Source organism: Zeugodacus cucurbitae, chromosome 2 (genome assembly GCF_028554725.1).
Source record: "Zeugodacus cucurbitae isolate PBARC_wt_2022May chromosome 2, idZeuCucr1.2, whole genome shotgun sequence".
NCBI classification, from domain to species: Eukaryota; Metazoa; Arthropoda; class Insecta; order Diptera; family Tephritidae; genus Zeugodacus; species Zeugodacus cucurbitae.
The window spans coordinates 82,838,458-82,851,316 of NC_071667.1; the positions used below are offsets into that span (position 1 = coordinate 82,838,458).

General features: G+C 34.2%; 2 protein-coding genes across 3 annotated transcripts; both read right to left on the reverse strand.

Moving 5' to 3' along the window:
• Positions 1–764: 764 nt before the first annotated feature.
• On the reverse strand, positions 765–1,944 carry LOC105219482 (probable maleylacetoacetate isomerase 2). Its single transcript, XM_011195641.3, has 3 exons — positions 1,507–1,944; positions 1,119–1,449; positions 765–1,010 (listed from the first exon to the last, which is right to left on the reverse strand). Exons 1-3 carry the CDS (start codon positions 1,805–1,807, stop codon positions 881–883), a joined length of 762 nt encoding a protein of 253 aa, XP_011193943.2. The 5' UTR covers positions 1,808–1,944; the 3' UTR covers positions 765–880.
• Positions 1,945–4,481: 2,537 nt separating this feature from the next.
• Positions 4,482–11,102, reverse strand: LOC105219486 (probable maleylacetoacetate isomerase 2). Of its 2 annotated transcripts, XM_011195663.3 has the most exons (5): positions 10,961–11,102; positions 10,318–10,579; positions 5,832–6,009; positions 5,433–5,763; positions 4,482–5,361 (listed from the first exon to the last, which is right to left on the reverse strand). In XM_011195663.3, the coding sequence occupies exons 2-5, from the start codon at positions 10,339–10,341 to the stop codon at positions 5,232–5,234; spliced, it is 663 nt and encodes a 220-aa protein (XP_011193965.1). In that variant the 5' UTR covers positions 10,342–10,579; positions 10,961–11,102; the 3' UTR covers positions 4,482–5,231. The 2 variants fall into 2 exon arrangements, with proteins under 2 accessions (XP_011193965.1, XP_011193958.1); XM_011195656.3 differs by lacking the exons at positions 10,318–10,579; positions 10,961–11,102 and having other exon boundaries at positions 5,832–6,175.
• Positions 11,103–12,859: the final 1,757 nt, after the last annotated feature.

Consider the following 12,859-nt stretch of genomic DNA (forward strand, 5'->3'; position numbering starts at 1 on the left):
AAACTGATTTGCGAGCAGCAGTGGGGGCGTAAACTTCATCGAGATCGACGCTGTACCGCGAGCTGTACCGAACAGTGCGACGGCAGTGAGTGATCGAGTGTGACGAGTACTTTGTTAGTAGCGGATTGCAACCGTATTGCGTATTGCCCATAAACGCATTCATCGTTATCAAATTTTAAAGAAAATTAGTTCTTAGCGTGATATACATACATACATACATAATTGCATACATACGAGTACATTAATTACATAATGGGCATGAAATCAATAAAAAAAAACAATTTAACATTACAAAAAAAAATACAAAATTATAAAAAATTGTGTTTGTATTTGTGCCGGGTCTCACGTTGCTGAAAGTTGGGTGTTACAGCTATAAAGATAGAATAAGTAACCTTTAGGTGTATCCGAATAGATTTTTGTTTAAGGGCAAAGAATTTCTAATTATATTCAGCGAATCAATTTTATTTCCAGCAGCATTTAAAAGCCAAATACGAGGTGTGTTCAAAAAGTAGCGGGAATTTTTGTTTTTTGAAAAAAATTCAATCGTCTATATTAATACTGTCGGCTTCAATGTCAGCGCTTTTTCCAATCGTCAAAACACTTCTCAAACCCAATTTTTGGGATAGCCTTTCAGCGATTTCTCGTATGCTTATAAAAAGACTTAAGATTCTCTTTATTTTTTAAAATAGGAAAAAGTCACAAGGATTCAAGTCTGATGAATATGGAGGAATGTTTTTGGGATAGAAAGAATTCTAATTAATTTCAATAGGATCAATTTTATTTCCAGAATAACGTACATAGACAAGTATACGCTAAACATAACGGCGTCACAATAACAATTTTTTGCAGTGTATTTGTATATCTTCGACTACGCAAAATCTTATCTACCAGATAACTCCGTCGGACAGTCCGGTTGGTTGGTTGGATGGGCAGCGATAAAGGCTGGAACCGTCTCCAATTCACCTTCGATGCGTGAAATAATCGGATATTGTCGTATATCAACGTCAGATCTACAAATAAAGTAGCAAATAGCAATCATTAATCATTAAATACTCTCGCTTATAAAAGTATGTTTCACTCTCTCTCTCTCTCTCTTTCCCACTCTTCGCCTTACTTACTTTCTGGCATTGAAGACCTGTGGCAGCAGACAGCAATCGGCCATGGAAACCTCATCGCCCACACAATATTTGCCCGCCGAAGTGGAGAGTCTTTGTTCCAATGCACGAAAACCGCAATTGATCCAATGCTGTGCCCACTCCTTGCGCTTCTCCTTACCGACATACTTCTGCACTTTCAGATTTTGTAATGGCTGTATGCCTGAGGCTATAACTTCTACAATCTCACGCACCTGAGCGCGTTGGTGCGCATCTTGCGGCAGCAGGGCTGGCAGTGGACGCGTCTCCTCCAAATAATGCAGAATGGCAATGGACTCAATGATGCTATGGCCATCTAGTCATTAAGTAAATTTGGATTAAGTTATATTGGAGTTAGTTACGAAGCGATCACCTATGAGTAGTGTTGGCACCTGCGCCGTTGGATTAATCGCGCGATATTCTGCGGCAAGTTGCTCACCGCCCGGCTTAAGTAAATTGACGGCACGCGTCTCATATGGTATATTCTTCCAGTTGAGCGCAATGCGTACACGCCACGAGCAGGAACTGTGCCAATAGGAATAAAGTATTGGCTTCGCGCTTTCACTGGTTTGTACTGGTTTGGGAAGTGTCGCTGAAGCGGAAATTTGCTGTCCGCAAATCTTCAAAATGCAATTACTTTGGAAAAGTTGCCGACTCCTTAGTGCTGCGTTCATTTCGATAGAGGCTTGATTTACTATTAGAACTTACGAATTTATTTAGACACTAACAGCTGCTCTCTTACGATTTAATAGCGACCACCAAGTTGGCTTTATCAGCATATATCTTATCAAGCCGATTGTTGTGTGCGAATTTTTTGCGCATTCTCCTTTGTTATTTACTTTATTGCCATGTCTTGACTGCTTTCATTTTTATGAAAACAGCTGTGATCTACAAACTTAAGTCGGAAGCCTAAAAGTATGCAATTATTTGCACTGATCGCAAGAGATCTAAGTTGGGTTGAAATCTATTGTATCCAATGTGAATTTTTTGGGAATATAAAAATAGTTTTATCAAAATGATTGAGTTTCAAATTGGGGCTTGTATTTGAAATGTTTTAAGTATGGTTGCCATCAGTTTAAATTTTTTTTATATATGAAATTAATAAAATATCCAAAGGAAATGGTTTCGAGTAGTTCTAGACACATTATTACTCCTTCTATTATTTGTGCCACTAAAATTTGATTTTCTACTTTATTTCGTGCTTTTTTTGGAAACAATAAATAAGAAACAATAAAACAGGAAAAAAACATTATACTATGCAAATAAAACACTCACAGTCTTCAAGTTTTGAAGGATTAAGACAATGTATGCATTTATTTTATTATTATTCATTAAAAGTTTGTATGACATGACAATTATGTATTCGTTTGCAGAAAATTTACGCATGGAAATGTAAGTTAAGTTAAGTTTAACCTTTTTCATTTAATATTTTTTTACTTGCCAATTTGCGTCACTAAAGCACATACAGAAATACACACAATTTCATGTAATTCATTAGCGTAAGTAACTATTTGCATTGAGTTAAAAACCGATTTTTTCTGTGCAAGATTATTGAAATTTGTTATAAACTTTTTTTTTAATTTTTGCTATACAGTTTAATCTGCAATACATACATACATAGAGGACATTGGAATTATTACATATACTATATATTAGATTATTGATTGAAATTTAATCACCAGCGCTACAAAGGTAAACTTACAGTACGTGTAATCCATCACATAAGTATTTCAACGTTCCGACACTTGAATTATTCAATTTGCTTATTTAACTATGCATATTCACTTTAAAAAATGTGTAGATGAAAGATTTCATATGATTTTAGCTTAGTGGAGAAGTTACATACAAATATAGTCAATGCTTGAAGTTTCAAGTGAAAGGTTGGAGTTCAGAATGATACATGATTTTCATTTAATTTGCAGATTTTTTCAGAATATTGAAAATTTATGCTTAAAAATTTCATTTTTTTTTAATTTTAACATGCTAAAGCAGAGTATGTTTGAAATCTTCCAAATATAGATCATAACACTATTGAACAAAATCGACTTTTTTTCTTGGTATTGGACCAAACTTATTTTTTTTTCAGCAGATTGAGCCATAAGTATGTGCAAGTGTATTCTCCAATTTTCGAAGTTAATCTCCTAAATCGAAATATTTGGATTCGAAGCTCGAAAAAGTCTTATTAAAAAATTATAATTAATTAATCATTTTTCGTTCAAGTTTATAAATTAAAAAAATATTTTCCAAAAAATACTGGCACAATTTTTGAAAATTACTCAATCTCACGGAAAAAATTAGTTTGATTGACTATAACATTTTGATCAAAATTAATAATAATTACTATAATTCTGTTTTGGATGACAACGAAGTTTATGGACTTAACTTGGAAACGAAATACAATTTGATTATGAAATCGTGTTTGAGTGTTTAAATATTAAAAATATGAAATCCTAAATCTGAAAAGATAGATTGAATTGTAAACAATCGTATTCAGAACACCTGTTGTATTTAATAGAATCTACCATAATCATCTTATGATGAAGACCATTCATAGATCACTATAAAAGTAAGTTTCGATTTGTTGTTTTCATTGTTTTACAACATAATTTTTTTGTAAGTATTTCAAGCAACAGATCTCACACATAAGTAATCAGTAAATCAGTCGAAAATCTTTAAATATTTTCAAAAAATCGGCAAAATCTTTCATACAGCTGTTTTAAAAAATTCCAAAAAAATCGAAGAAATTAATATTTTGATGATTTGAAGTTCTACATGTGAATATGCGCTATAGTTAAATATTTTTTTAATAGTATTATAATATTTGTTGTTTAAGTTTCTTAATTGTTGTCCAACTATTAAAATACATTTTTTGTTGTTGTACCTTAATGTAATGCTTAATTTTTCATGCTCATTTTTTCATTTTAGGAAGTTAATAGTTTTCATTTTTATTTTCATTATTTTTTGTTTCGCTTATGCTTTTATGTACTTTTTGGTTTCAATGAATTTATATATTTACTGCATTTTGTACTCTTTTATTTGTGTTTTGTATTTTTTGTATTTTTCTTACAAGTTCTTTGTGTTTACACCGTTATTGCTTGGTGTTTTTTGGTCAGTGGCTTGCTCATGTGTCTGTTAGTGTTGTTGTTGTCGTTTATGTGTAGCTGTGTGTGTGTGTCTTCATTTTTCGCGAATTTCACTTATTCCCGTGCTAGTTGTTTAAAAATCCCTGAATTTAATTTTGCTTTTCGTACATAATTTCACAAGTTTCATTTTAATTTAGTTTTGTTCTTCAAATTTTTTAAACTTTATTTTCAATTTATTTTCGAAATCTCAAAATTAATTTTTAAAACTAACTGTTTATAATTTTTCACTTAGTTACTCTTTTAAGTAATGCTTACAATATAGATTTTGTTTGTATATTTGTGTATGTGTGTGTGTGTTTCAAGTGTAATCTATAAAATACATATTCATATCTTTTAGATAGTTTTCACAATTGTTGCCAAATATTTTTTAAATCAAATTTTTTAATGCTTTCTCACTTTTCAAATGATTGATTAGCTCTCTCACATTTACTTTCTTGCTCTTTGAGTTGCATTTCACAATTTTGTTCATATTTATTGATAAATTTTTATTTTGTTTTGTTGTATCATCAAATAGCGGTTCAGCGTAGGCCACTTTGTGGGCTCATCACTCTACTCTACTGATCCTCAATTAACGGTTTTGGCAGAATTTTATCAAATTTATATCCACATACATGTGTATTTTCATATATGAATGTAATTAGCCACATCTGCCTCAATGAGTTTGCCAATTTCTTCGTTCAAAATTTGTTTTCTTGTAATTTTTATTTTCATCAGATTTACCACTTCGTGTTTCTTCGTTTCGTTTGTTCAAATTTGTTTTTCAACTGCTTGTAAGTGCCACATTTTATCGTTTGTTTTTATCATTTTATGCGCCCCAGGATAGATTTGGCGTCGTTCTCTGGTGTTCATGTTATGATTGTTGTTGTTGCTGCTATTGTTGTTCTTGTTCTTGTTGTTGTGTTGTTCGCAATCACTTCTTAGTTTTGCGGCGCTTCGCAGTTGTTGACGGAAAATTCTATTTGTTTGGCAGCTCCGGTGGACAGTCTGGTTGGTTGGAGGGATGTGCGGCACGGAAGGCGGGATTAGCCTCCAATTCACGATCGATACGCAAGATAATCGGGTATGGACGTAGATCGACATGGAATCTAAAACCGTATATAATTAGTAAGATCCTATACTGTGCTTTATAAACCACTTATATATATGAGAGACGTACCTTCTTGCATTGAAGACCTGTGGCACCAAACAGCAATCGGCCATTGAAATCTCATCTCCCACACAATATTTACCAGCCGAGGTGGAGAGCGCTTTTTCGACAGCGCGGAAACCGCGCGTAATCCAGTGCTGTGCCCATTCCTTCTTCTTCTCCTCACCGACATGAATGAGCACAATCAGATTCTGCAGTGGTTGTATGCCCGAACAGATGATTTCGACAATTTCACGTACTTTTGCGCGTTTGTGCACATCCTGTGGCAGTAAGGGACGTTGGGGACGCGTCTCCTCCAGATAGTGCATGATGGCGACCGATTCGATCAGCGTGTGACCATCTGTGAATAGCAAGAGATATATGTATTTATATGAAATAAAATATCTTTATAACAAACATGAGTCCTACCGATTTGCAACGCTGGCACTTGCTCCATTGGATTGACCTCACGATACTCATTGCAATGCTGTTCACCGCCCGACTTGATTAAGCTGATCGGTTTGATGTCGTAGGGGATTTCCTTCAAGTTGAGCGCGATGCGCACGCGCCACGAACAGGAACTGCGCCAATACGAGTAGAGTATTGGCTTCAATGCCGAGACGGCGTCATTTTGGAAAGAAGAATCGGACAGAGATTCAGACATTTTCAATATTTTATATTAATATTCAAATTCTATAACAAATTAGTATATGTTTTAAATAGTATCAAGATAAGAGCGATCTAGTTGCAAAAAGCGCTTGTGGAAGCTTCGAACTCACAACAAGCACTGGAGGAACACGCTATGGCGCTCAGTTAGCTGGCTAGAGAATTTAATGAGCTTGTTTACTTGAAATGGAAATGTTTTTGGTTGGATTTTATATATTTAAATTAATTGGAAGCCTCAGCTGTGTTAAAACGTTGTGGCGACGAGCCCATCAATTCATAAATATTTATATGCTCATGTGCTTATCTACTGAAATATTGTATGTGTGTATGAATATTGACTTATCAAGCACAGTTCTATAAAGAAAACATGTATCCAACCGGACTATATATGAGTATGTACATATGTATGCACATAAAAATGACCTGGCCCAACTGGTTTATTTATTTTGCTTTGAAGTCCATATTCACAGGTGTCTTTCTTTGGTTTTGTTTTCTTTATTGCTCTGTTTGCTGTTTATGTAAATTCCGAAGAGAACCGGTAAAATATTAATTTTATTTGCACCACATTTATTTATTACCTATATGTATTACAAATGTGAGTCTTATAATATGTAGAAACACGAGCCTTCTTATCACATCTACTAGCGGTGGTCTTGTGGAACTTTTGACCGCTTATAATTTGGAAGATAATGGAATATTTTTGTTCGTAAACAACAAAACATTTCTCTTAATTTACGTTAATACCAAAAAATAAGTTATAAATAAAATCGATCTTATCAGAATTCTTCGAAATATATCCAAAATATAATCCAAATTTTTGGTCGAAGAAGGTTCTGTATAGCATAATAAAATGTAAATAATAGCTAGCCGAATCCCACGAAAAAAGAGTCTCGAACGCATGCGAAATTTGCCGAGTCATTAGAGACAAGAGAGCTTTTTATATGTGGAGATCGACTCTTTACTGAAAACATGTCTTAACAGCAAAGAGATGTTTTTTAGAACCTTTTTAAGAAAAGCTGGTCCAATTGAGGAATGTTTAAAAATACTCGAAAGCGAATTAAAATTCTCTAAATAGAAAGAAAATATATATATGAGTCGGGACCTTAATGTTAAGCTCAGACAACATAATTTATAGTTTTCCAAATATATTACTCTGTCAATTCTACTTTTAATCCAAAAACCATATCTCAACAACTGCTCGAACAATTTCAACGAAATTTGGTACACACTACTTTATTGATACCCTGATGTTATGAATGAAATTAGAGAAATTAATTAACAACCACGCCTTCTTCTCATATAACACAATTTTGAATTCCATCTGATTCGTTCACTTTTTACAGCCCTCAGACCGGAGATATCGAACACAAAAACCTCAATCCCTCTGACAATTTTGTATCGAAAATATCGGTACAATTCTTATATATTTTAAATAAATTCAGAGGGAATCTTTGCTTCTCTTTATAAAAATAGTGTGTCTCTGTGCAAAAAAAGTGGATAAGATCTAGAAGCTCCCATATATCTATTAATAGGGTTTTCAAACATAGGTGGGCTTTATACCATATATATCGGTTCATATGTGAGGTATCTTAGCGTGGGATATTAAACGATCGTATAATCCTGAATATAATATTGCTTGGTGGTGAAAATTAGTGAAACCGGTCCAGAATTATCCCAACCATAATATAATATATATGGACTTTATGCCAAGTATATGGGTCAAATTTTGTGTATATCTACAATAATTACACATGTCTTCCTGTTTAAGGCTCTCTATTAAATTCTCAAAAAACCTAAACAGAATTAGTATAAACTCAATACACTTCGGTTTCCTCCTTGAACTATCCATAAAGAAATGGAGCAACCAGCAAATATTTCAAAGCAGAAATACAGACATACTTATACACGAGTTCAATGAACTCGCCTCAATAATATACTATACGAGCTCGTGCATACATATACAGTTATTTCTATTTGCATACATATATTTATTATATTTGGCAACGGCACACACCCACACTTGTTAATGACCATTCTGCGCTACATATACTGGTATGTATGTAATAATGGTCTCTCTTTCACATAACTACGTCATAATGATGAAGCTATTGATGCCACGAGTTGCCCAACTGTGTCGCACCCCAAGGTCGGGTGATTGACCTTTTCCAACGTGAGCATCACGAACATTATGCTTCATGCGAATCGGGAGCGCTTGTTGGCTTTTAAGGACATTCACCTCTCGCTAGCACTGGCAGGCGCTACTTATACAAGCATTGTAGGCCGTAAGTAGGCTTAGCTTGATTTTGAGTGAAACTCGCTGGCGGCCTTGCATTATATGCGCCACTTTCTTCACTTTTTCTCACTTTGTTCGTTGATTTATTTGCTTTTCGTGTTGCTCCAGCTGGTTTTGTGTTTAAATACCGGTTGAATATTATGCTCCTAAAGAATTGAAGTCTAAATGAATGAGATGAGAGGGAGCGTTGTTATTCAAGGAGTAAGAGTAAATTGAGGTGCCTGCCATTTGCTGGGAGTATGAGCGACGTACACGTGCCAAGCCGTGAGCGCCTATCACTAACAGCCTTGGTAAGACTCAGTTGCTCAGTGTGTTGGAGTGAGAGTGTGGTGAATGTCGCTGTTGAAGAGCGATAACAGTGGCATGAAGATAAAGTTTGAATCCCGTAGCGCCTAAAAACCTGCGTTGAAGATTTGCGTAATGTAGTGTTGCCATAGTTAACCGCAAAAGTTGAGTTGATGAGGAAGTGGTAATATAATTGAAATACAGTGGAATGATAGGTGAACTATATTATTAACTTGTTTTATGGAATAGAAGAAATAACTCATAAAGATTGAGGTCATTAAATCCCTCTTCAGTAGTAGCATATTGAAATTGAATGGTACTTTTAGAAGCTAGCTTTCACTATATAGTCTAATAAATGTATTGATCTCTTTCATAGAACTGCATCACACTGATTTTCAATAAAACTTAATAATTTTACACTCTTTCCAGACTTGTTGCTTATGACTCCAATTTATAATCGCTCAGAGAGCTTTTCTCTGCATATTTATAAAAATATGATCATTCACATTATATTTTTCATAATTAATCTCAACAGTTTTTCACTACATTTCCAAAAATTAAAATATATATTGACCCTCATTTCTTTTTTTTGTTGGTTTTTGTTTTTATAATTTTTTTGCTATAATTTAAATTATACTTCATTTTTTTAGTTGGCAATCATATGCTCCCCTAATAGCCACAAGGGTTGGTTGCTTTGTGCATAGGAAATTTGCAAACTTTTACAAAACTCAACTCATACTCGCGAAAGTTTCATTTAACGCCAAAAAGCGGTGTGAGCGCAACATAACTGTGGTTTGAGAAAACATTAACTGCCTCTTCTAGCACAAAAATTTTGCGAGAGGTATGAGTGACCCCTGGCACATGCGCAAATGGGAAGAAATTCAGTGGAATCGTACAACAGGAAAACATGTTAAATGTGAAGCACAGGAACTGGGAACTAGTGCTACCGGATGGTTAAATTTTTAAAAATATTTTTATATGAGACCTTAGCCACCAAAGTTGTTTTAAAAAATTAATGCAAATTTTAACAAACAAAATGGTGGAATTATATGTTTTGGAATTTTTCGGAGCAAACACTTTTATTTTAGGTGTGGTATGATGTTAAAAAAATACCGTAATTTTTATTTTTGAAAAAAAAATATTATTATTATTTGTTTTTACTTTATTATATTTTTTAACGCAAATTTTTGTTATTTTTGGAATACATATATAATTATTATTATTTTTTATTTTGAAGAATAATATGTATATCACAGTTTTTAGAATAAAACCATTTTTTCCGAATTCTATTCAATGAAATTCAAATAACATCCACATTAAGTTGGAAAACACCCAAAATATTTTAAGCTTTCCACAAAAACCAGAATCTGGCCACACTTTTTGCCTAAAAACCACTCATTGTGGGAAGAGAACTTAAGAGCGTGGTATGAGTGAAATTTGCAAATTGAATAATTTTAAGAGAAAAACGCAAAAAAGTTGAAAAAACGCATACAAAACAAATGTGTAATTAAAATGCAGCGCCAAACGACAGAGTAGAGTTGCAACCATAATGCACTCGCACTCTTCGTCGACGCATATAACGGCCATTGAAAAAAATGAAAATTTAAAGCCACATGCATACACTTCTATGTGTCTATATGTGTATGTATATTCATTGCATGAAGTACTTACCTTTGCTATGGCCGACAAGGACATAGCGTTATGATGGTACTTTGAATAGTTAATTTTGAAGCCTTTTCTTCGACACACACACACCAATAAAATAGTGATTCGCACACACAAAAGTGCTGTGACGCTGCGTGCGGTGTGGACTCGGTTGCGTTTCTAACTATACAATCCCGTTATAGGATATGCGGCCACTACCTTAGAATACCACACTATGAATATTGGTTATATGGAAATATGGCCGATCGACGCTAACGCATAGATTCGTCTGCAAGCACAAAAAAAAAACAACAAAATTCGCTTTTTAAACTTTTCACAAACGCTTGAGGTACACTTTCAATATCCGCATTAGGGGTAGCACGGGTGTTGCGGAAGCGCGTCGCGTTGAGACACTACACTAAAGCCACACAGCAGCTGCCCGTAATGCAGTAATTGGTGTGGCAGGCACGCGGTATAAGGCGTCGAAACACTGATTTTCGAACTTTTCAAAATTTATTGCGAAATCACTTTCGATTTTGAAATTATTTTCGTTTTCTTGCACTGCAATTGATTTTCCAAAAATTCACTTTAGTTTCGCTGCCGCCACACACTCTGTGTCCTTTCCCAATGCTTTAAATGCTAGGCAAGTAGTACAATAATGCCTTCATACTTTGTTGTAGGTAAGTCGCTGTGAGTTGCCGCAAGCGTATCGCCACAAACTTTCTACTCGAATGGTTGACAACACACTGACAGCGCCATTGCCGCACAACACCTCTGTAGAGTTACCGGTTAAGCTAAGGCAAACTGCCGCACGCCAAAGCCAATAATCACGCATACACACATACTTCTAAAACGTCCTTTTTAGTTGGCTTTTCGTTGAGCGCCAATGAAGAACAATCAGCACAGCGACGGTAGTCGTTTTGTTTATAAGCTTCACTCAGAGTGCGCAAGGACTTGTGTGTGCGTGTATTAGTGTGTGGTGAATAGCGAAAAGCTTGCCATTTTGTGCTTTAAAGTTTCGCAAACTTTAACTAAATATTTATGCTTAACAGTTTGCCTCTGTAACAAGCACTTTGTAAGCATACCAAGCAAAGTTCGAGTGCCACTGGAAAGCTTATTATGTTTTCTTTCGTAGTGGTTCCGCTGTTTGATGACCAAATTATGGAATACAGGGCACCTACGATACTTCCAAAAGAATAAAATTGATCTTACATACGCCATTTTAAGCATTCAGATTGATGGTGCGTGAATGGATCTAAGGTCCGAATAAACTTCGATTTAATGAGATGTCTGTTTTTACAGTTATTGTTATTGTTGTTTTTACAGAATAATACTGAAACTATTCTGATTATCGACTTAAATATTTCACTTTCATTAAGTAGATATAAAATAAAAAGCTATGAATTACTGAATAGTACATGTCTACGGGAATGAAATGAAGATTTCGAGACAAAAATTTATAAAAATTGGGACAATTTAATTTTTAAGGTTAAGTGTTGAGATACGAGTATTAGGGAAAATGCTAACAATAATTGTAGGAATATGGTAAAGAGCTCTAAAAAAGTATTTCAAATTATACCTATACAAATACGTTTTAGGGGATTTCTTTCTTTTTTCCAGTAGAATATAGGTCTTAAAATCTGTATTAGATCTATTTCTAGTGTGTTCAAAAATTACCGGGAATTTTTACAAAAGTCCAATTATTAAAATTTCTTTTGGTTTCAAATAATATACATGCTCTTGAAGTGAGATAAAATTTTAAGGTGTATTTATTGCTAACTTTGTCGTATTTTTATCATGGTGATATTCGCCAGACATGACTCCGTGTGACTTTTTCATATTTCCAAAAATAAAGAGAACCTTCGGCGTTTTACAAACATACAAAAAATAACAGAAAGAGCCGAAGGCTATCTCTAAAATCGAGTTTGAGAATTGGATTGGAAGCGCTGGCATAAGTATAAGTTAAAGAACCCAGAAGACATTGAACGGAAAAGGAACACAAGGCTATATGAAACCGAAAAGTGCTGTGATTTTTGGAAGAAGAAGCGTGTGTCTACGTATATTATACCTGAGACAGACATGTAGTATGCTTCAGAAACCATATGTGTATCGCCAGTTTTCCGAATTTTGTTTTAAGGCAAATGGTGTTCCGTACTACAATAGAGTTCTAGAAACCATTGAAATTTTGTGGTGTTGTAAAATGTACTACGATGGATTGCATTGAACACACCGAAAGCTTAAGCTCTTCTGCCACTATCATATGTTTTCTGACATTTTGACATACAGAAAATAAATTAAATTCAAAATTAATTGAAATCAAAAAACCCAATTTAAAATAAAACAAGTAAGAAAGGGCTAAGTTCGGGTGTAACCGAACATTTTATACCCTCACAATTTATTTATTTAACTTAATTAATATTATATAATATACAATTTGACCCACATATTCGTCATATATATTGTATAAAGTCCATTGAAAGTTGGAAACCATAATATTAGGTTAGAAGCACCGAGGTCCTCATGTTCGATATATGGGGCCTTGAAAACCTATGGTCCGATTTTGGCGATT